The sequence below is a fragment of the Anneissia japonica genome, unplaced genomic scaffold, assembly GCF_011630105.1.
Source record: "Anneissia japonica isolate Jap-2015-1 unplaced genomic scaffold, ASM1163010v1 scaffold1069_len28759_cov114, whole genome shotgun sequence".
NCBI lineage: Eukaryota > Metazoa > Echinodermata > Crinoidea > Comatulida > Comatulidae > Anneissia > Anneissia japonica.
Window position 1 is genome coordinate 10223 of NW_022755549.1, and position 7180 is coordinate 17402.

General features: G+C 31.6%; 2 protein-coding genes across 2 annotated transcripts in view; both read left to right on the forward strand.

Moving 5' to 3' along the window:
- Positions 1–700: 700 nt before the first annotated feature.
- Positions 701–3051, forward strand: LOC117123712. Its single transcript, XM_033269726.1, has 4 exons — positions 701–971; positions 1259–1572; positions 2540–2629; positions 2836–3051. Exons 1-4 carry the CDS (start codon positions 701–703, stop codon positions 3049–3051), a joined length of 891 nt encoding a protein of 296 aa, XP_033125617.1.
- Positions 3052–3651: 600 nt separating this feature from the next.
- LOC117123713 overlaps positions 3652–7180 on the forward strand; it is a 6065-nt gene continuing 2536 nt past the window's right edge. The window contains exons 1-5 of the mRNA XM_033269727.1: positions 3652–3815; positions 4078–4386; positions 4826–4909; positions 5035–5251; positions 5490–5525. Of these exons, the coding sequence (XP_033125618.1) occupies positions 3657–3815; positions 4078–4386; positions 4826–4909; positions 5035–5251; positions 5490–5525 (805 nt within the window). The 5' untranslated portion in view covers positions 3652–3656. The remainder of the gene's footprint in view (positions 3816–4077; positions 4387–4825; positions 4910–5034; positions 5252–5489; positions 5526–7180) is intronic.

The window sequence follows — 7180 nt, forward strand, 5'->3', positions numbered from 1 at the left end:
CCATATCTTCGCTAATTAAATTAATCACCGTAATTCAGCTTACACTTATGAATTTAGGGAGCACTTAAAATGTGAAATAATCATTTCACTACCCGACAAACTCTGAACTTTATTTAGGCCTAATAGTTTCATATTGCTGTACTATATACTCCGACGTCACTGGCGCATGGTAACAACCAACTGACTGCAGACCATTTCCGGTCACGCCATACATTACTCTCCATAACACAGCACCCGCTAGTTCCGTCACCTCTGGATCATCGTTGTCATTATTATCGTTATCATCATTAATATAGGCATATTATTATTATTATCATCATCATCATTAATGTTAAGAATTTTATTATTTTTATTATTGTTATTATTATTAGTATTATTATTAAGACTATTATTATTGTTAATATTATTATTATTATTATTATTATTATTATTATTATTATTATTATTATTATTTCAATAATAGATTTAATAAAGATGAGCCGTCAACTGATGGTATTGTTAGCACGACTGTTTTCCAAACTGTTGGTGAGGATTACAGCAAATGGGAGGAGCAGGGGGATGTAGACGGTATGATTCTATAAATAGAAAATCTGATGTATACAGTAGTTAATTTAACAACCTTTAGAACATATAAAAACTTAATAATGAATAGGCCTATTTTAATAATTCAATTTATTACTTTTTGTTCAATAACTTCACAATGCTGTGCCATAATTCTACAGAAATCGAACGAACTAAACAGATACGTGAACACGCTATCGCTACGAATGTAGCAAAGACGTTTACAGAAAGTCTCCCAGCAGACCAATCAATGTCATATGCATCTTTATCTACACCCGAACCTGACCTTACTGCTGCTACGTCCTCAACTGATCGTAGAGGAAAATCATCTCCATCAGCTTCATCTGTATCAGCAATTGATCCCAGAAAAAAGTCTTCTTTATCCCGTTGGTTTATGCGACTATTTAAAGGTAGATTTATTTAAAATGTTTAGACCTACCATAGTTGTCTCTGGGGCCTTGAGAATCACATTGTTTAAAAGTTGTAGAGTTCATATAATCGATCTCTAATTATATTGTTTGTGCTACTTTAAATACAGGTCGTCGATTTACTGTAATTGATATAATTCTGTTAAATTTCATCGCTATTATCATGATAACAATCATAATCATATTAACAAGAACCACTACAACCATCGTCACAACCACAATACTAAGAGAATGTTTCACACTTACAGTTCATTGTCATGTATTTTTAGGCAAAAGTGTATCTGAGGACACTGGAGTATCCACCAATGGAAAAGGTGTGTCTCAGGACACAGGGGTATCCACTAATGGAAAAGGTGTATCTGCGGACATAGCAGTATCCACCAATAGAAAAGGTGTATCTCAGGATACAGGAGTATCCACCAATGCAAAAGGTGTATCTCAGGACACTGAAGTATCCACTTATCAACTACATGAAATGCGTAAGAAAGTCATTGACAAACTTGCAAACAAGAGTTCTGGGCCGAGTGACGTAACTTGTATATGGGACTATGCCGGTCAACTTGAATATTATATTACTCACCGGGTAAGTGGACATTCAGTAAAAAAAAAATCAGTGCAGTGATTGGTCATATCATCGTGCACACAGCACTGAATATCGATTGCACTGTACTGCAAAACAACAGTGAACTGTTTTTCCTTTTTTTTTTTCATTTTATTTTATAGTACATTTATGTTTATTATGTAATTTGTTCCATGTACCAAGAATTTGATTTGTAATATTTTTGTGATGACGATGTAATAATAATAATAATAATAATAATAATAATAATAGTAATAATAATAATTTATTTATTCCAACCATCTTTATAGTGGGATTGACCCTTCCACTTAGGCTGATATTCAGGGCCCTCTGCATGATAAAATCTGAAACAATAAAGATAAAGTCAAAAATCAAGTTTAATAACAGATACATTCCTCACTAAACAAATTAATCTAGGTTCAGCATATACTTTTAAAAATAATAAATCGATTAAAATTTTGGAACTGGGCCCTACTAATTATTATCATTGCATTACATTGAATAGTGAGTACCATTGCACTGAGAACAAAAATAAATGCTTATTAGGCAACTGAAGCCACTGGTGTCCCTATGACAACGTAGCATAGCATCATTAATGATGTGAGAGTTGTCCTGTTTTTCCTATTGGTTTGTGTGTGTTGAAATTTAAGAACAGGCTCCTATGCAGCTTTAGAAAATTATTAATGAATGAAATCAATGCTTTATTTCAGGCAACATGTCTATATAAAAATAATAGAAGGCAGATCAGTGATAATAAAACCACATACTTAAGCATTAATTAAGTATGTGACGCCAAACGTGCATTAATAATTATAAAAATAATAATACTTTATTAACATCGCGTGTATATAGCTCACTTTAAGAGACTATAGAATATTAGTATGTGTTCAACTTATACCTTAGTTAGGCTACGTGTCTATATCGATATCCTTAATATGGTTTAACAATCCGCTGATCTTTTTCCTTCCAGTTTTTTCTTACAGATGGCTCATCTTATGGAGTTGTATTCAGTTTGCTAGACGCTTTGGATGAATTAGCAAAGCCAAGAGATCCCCAAAAAGTAAATGAATCAGTTAAATATTCCAGTGAATTTATGAAATGCAGTAGTTTAATTATAATTACATTATTTAATAATGAAAAAAAAAAGAAAATATAGGCGCCAATACAAATATCTATCAAAGGCCCTGAGTGGGGAATAACCATCTGAAATAATTTTCGTAAATCTCACTTTATAAATTATGTGATTTTTTTTTTGCATATTTCTAGGGATTTCTTGAGATGACAAATCTTCAATCGATCTTATTTTGGATAAGGTCAATATTTGAACATGCTGTACTGCTACATGGCTCTGAATCAAAGAATGTGATCAAAGGAATGATAGCATCACCGACGATTAGTCTAATTGGGACGCACAAGGATCTACTACCGGGAAGTGATGCTGAGAAGCAGGCTAAGGTGAGATACAGTATTGTAGATCTGTGAGTGTTGAGTAGGATTATATTATTTGTTAGACAGGTATATATATGTGTATATATGTTTATATGTGTATATATATGTATATATATGTATATATATATGTATATATGTTTGTATAATTGTTTTTAATGATGTTGTGTTTACTATATTGATGTAGATAATTTGGTTTTAATAAATATGGCTTACATATTGCATTAGAGATTGTATTCTCAGTATTTATAAGTTTTTTTCATGTATGATTGTTTAATTTTTTTTGATCTATTTACTAAAAATTGTTTTTTTTTATCGTATATTAGTACTTAAATGTACAATCAAGGAAATAAAATTCATGATCTTCATTGTACTAATGAAAGGTGTATCTTATGTTATCTAACCTTATTGTAAGTTATTTACAGTATTGTTACTATTAACCACTGGAAAGTGGGTGTTTGTATGTTTGATAGGGTGGGGTGGGAGAGGTACAGCAAATGCTCCCTAATACATGAGTCATTAAAAGTATTCGTGCATCATGGGTAAACCGATTTTTATTCACAGTGGGTTTGAATTTTTTTTATAAATTTGTATTTGTATGTTGAAACAGGTTTGTTAATTCTTTTTTGTAGAATTCATTGATGGTACAACATTGGCGTAAATTAAATGAAGGAGGAATTCTGGAAGAACCGTTAGCACGGCATTTGTGGAAAAATGAACTTAAAAGCAGTGAAGATGATGACGTTGTTTTTAAAGACTTCATTGAACTTATGAAGGAATTTGGACTTCTCTTTGAAAAGGTGTGCCCTATTTGTACCTCTATTTATACTTTCGATCCCAACTAAATAATTATATACGCTATGTAATGTCGTCCTGTATATTTGAGGCTCTTAATTTTTAGCCCATTTGGAAATCCTGTTATTCTAATTTCGAGTTTTTTATTTTATTGGTAAAGTGGATAAAGAGAATGAGGTTGCAGAAGATGTGAGAAAACCAGTTCACCCCTCCTCACATTCAAACTAAAATCATGATGAGTTTTTTTTTTCTTTTCATCGTATAAAGTTCAAGAAAGCAGAATCAGAAGATGGCGCTCGACTATTTGTTGTTCCATCTCGAATGAAGACCAAAAATGATGATAGATTGGAAGTAAAGGAAGATGATAAGCAGACAGTATCCATCTATGTGACGCCTAAAGACTTTCTCCCCGACGCCGTCTACGATATCTTGGTCGTCAGATTTGTCAGCCTGAGTCAGGATAGAGGTTTCTGTGACGACCCTGAACTGTTTCAGAATAAGGCTGAGATTATATTCGATCATAAGCATTGTGTGAAGCTAGGTCGGATTTTCATTGATAACAAACAGTCTTTGAAGGTGAATACTGTACATCTTTTGATTTTAGAATTTATACTTTAAAAAAAAAAAGATTATGGGCCTATTCCGGGCTTGGGCATCGTCAAGAAATTTATTTTTCACCTAAATACATTATCATTATTCAATATTATTGTTAATGTTAAACATGCCTACTATTAAATTTTACTACATTTGTTTGGCTTTTGCCTTTTTTGTTCATACCTTAACAACATGGATTTAAATTGAATTAAATATTTATCTCAGAAATTTTTAACAAATATTGAAATATATGAACTAATATGAGCAAATTAAAATAATATGCAGAAGACACTGGCAAAATGGATGAATCTCTTGTGAGTCCATTTTAGTCACCCAAATTATTTTAAAATATTGTAAATTAAAAGAAAAAAATAGTTAAAAATTTCAATTAAGTTTTGGGAGTATTTCTTATAACCTGCAGCTTGAAATATCACGGATGAAAGAGAGAGATGCACAGTGTGTAGACAAGCCAACGTGCAAGCCAGATCCCATCGTATGTACAGAGGTAATGACACCATTGACTAATTGTTGGTCATCTTGATTATGTTTTAGATTTGATACCCGTACCAAATGGCTAATCTTTGTATTGTATATAAAATGTGAATATGTTATTTAATTTCTTTTTTACAGGTGCTGAATGTTCTAAAGCAACATCTAGATGAGGTATATCCGTCTAAAAAAGTTGTTGGCTATTCTCTCAACATACTTTGCTTGGTCTGTATGAACCCTGAGAAACCACACTTTCAAGAACTTGAGTACTGCTTAAAGAATGAATATATACATTGTTATAAAACAGGAGAACGTTTAGTAATGCCAACTGTTGAAGTACAGAAACTATTTGTAGCAGGTATGCGATTGGATTGGATTTATTTCGAAATTCCTAAATTATAACAACTACAAAAATGTAATTGCAGAATAACTCCTTAAGCATTTCTGCTTCATTCCAAGGTGTCTTTATTAGTATTGATTTTATTGAAATAATAATTTATAAAATTGTTTTTTTGTGGAGGAAATCTGAATTCAGGTAGAGGATCGATAGTAAACTTAGAGAATTCAAGATGACTAAATTTATTTTCATTTTACAGATTTGCCCGTCGATAACGTAAGAAAAAGTTCAGAAGGTATGCTAGTGTTGTCTGTGAGAGTGATTAATAATTTAATATATTTGATTTATTTCTGTTAATTTTGAAAATAGTAATTCAGAAGCATTCTTCAATGGAGAACTTCTGCTTATTCCAATAAGCTATAATATGTAATCGAGACAACTAATTTATGTATCCGTATATATAAAATAAAATAAAAAATTTAATGCGGTCTCATATTAGGAATTTTAAACATTACATGATTTTTGAAGATATAAAATTGTGGAAAAGCTCTACATGTGAAACCCCGGAAACATCAAATGGAATACACTAAGATGCAATGAATAAATAAATATTTATTAGAAAGTACTTCAACAAAGGGGAATCTTCATTCTGTATATAGTCATTGCATTGATCTGCTTGCTGTTTCTTGGTTTATTTTTATTATTTTTTAAATTATTTATTAAATTATTTTCCCTTATTTAAGGCCTGTTTATACTTCAACAATAATGATAACGATAAAAAAGCTAAAATTGTTCATATAGAAAATAAAAGAAATATGAGAAGTTTTTACACCAGAACGATTCGATGACGATTTATCAGTTATGCGATAACAACATATTTTGACTAATCAAATCAGATGAGGTCATAGTCACGGAAAAACATTAAAATCGTAGTAGTATGTTTTTCCATGATTATGACGTCATCTGATTTGATTTGTTAAAATATTTTGTTATCATATACACGATAAATCGTTATCGAATCGTTTGGCGTAAAAACCTCTTTTATTTCTTTTGTTTTCTACATCAACAATCCCTTTTTATCGTTATCGTTATTGTTGAAGTATAAACAATAACGATAACGTTATTGTTTATACTTCAACAATAACGATAACGATATTGTTGAAGTATAAACAGGCCTTTATTTAGATAATTATTGAATAAAAAATGCACGAACAATTTGTGGTGGTAATTGAGCATCACTAAAATACTCATAGGCGTAGATCCCGGGAGGGATGGGGGGATATATCCCCCCAATATTTGACAAGGGGGGGATGGTCCATTGTATCATCCCCCCCCCCCATATTTTGACTATGTATGGGATAAAATGAAACTTTACACACTTCAAAAGACTGTCACAGAAATTATTTGCACTGTCTTATGCGCTTACAAAGATGAAAATTAGCATAATGTATTAATGTTGATAACAAAATTATTTTATCTGGTACAAATCTAAGCTCTTCTTTCCTTAGATGTTAGATGTGCTTGCAAAGAGAGCCACATTTCACACTGAAGGGTGTGTACGACATCAGTAATGTTATGTCAATTCCAAGAATGTTTAAGGTTATATCGGTTGATCAGGAATTTATTGATTAGGCCTATAATAGCAAATTGCATCAATTTATTTTCCAAATCAAGGTTTCCAGCTTCAGAGAGGGGCACATCTCCTGTCCGCACAAGGGCACACATTGGCGCTAACACCAGGCGCGTAACAGGGGTCTTGGGTCAGAGTGGGTATATATATATATATTTTTTTATTTCAACCATCTTTATAGAGGGAGGGTAAACCTTCTAGTTTAGCCCAGTAGGTTAACTGATATTCAGGGGCCCTCTTTAATAAAATTAAAGAACAGTACAAACAACATCATTACAACATAATAATAATAATAATAATAATAATAATAATAATAATAA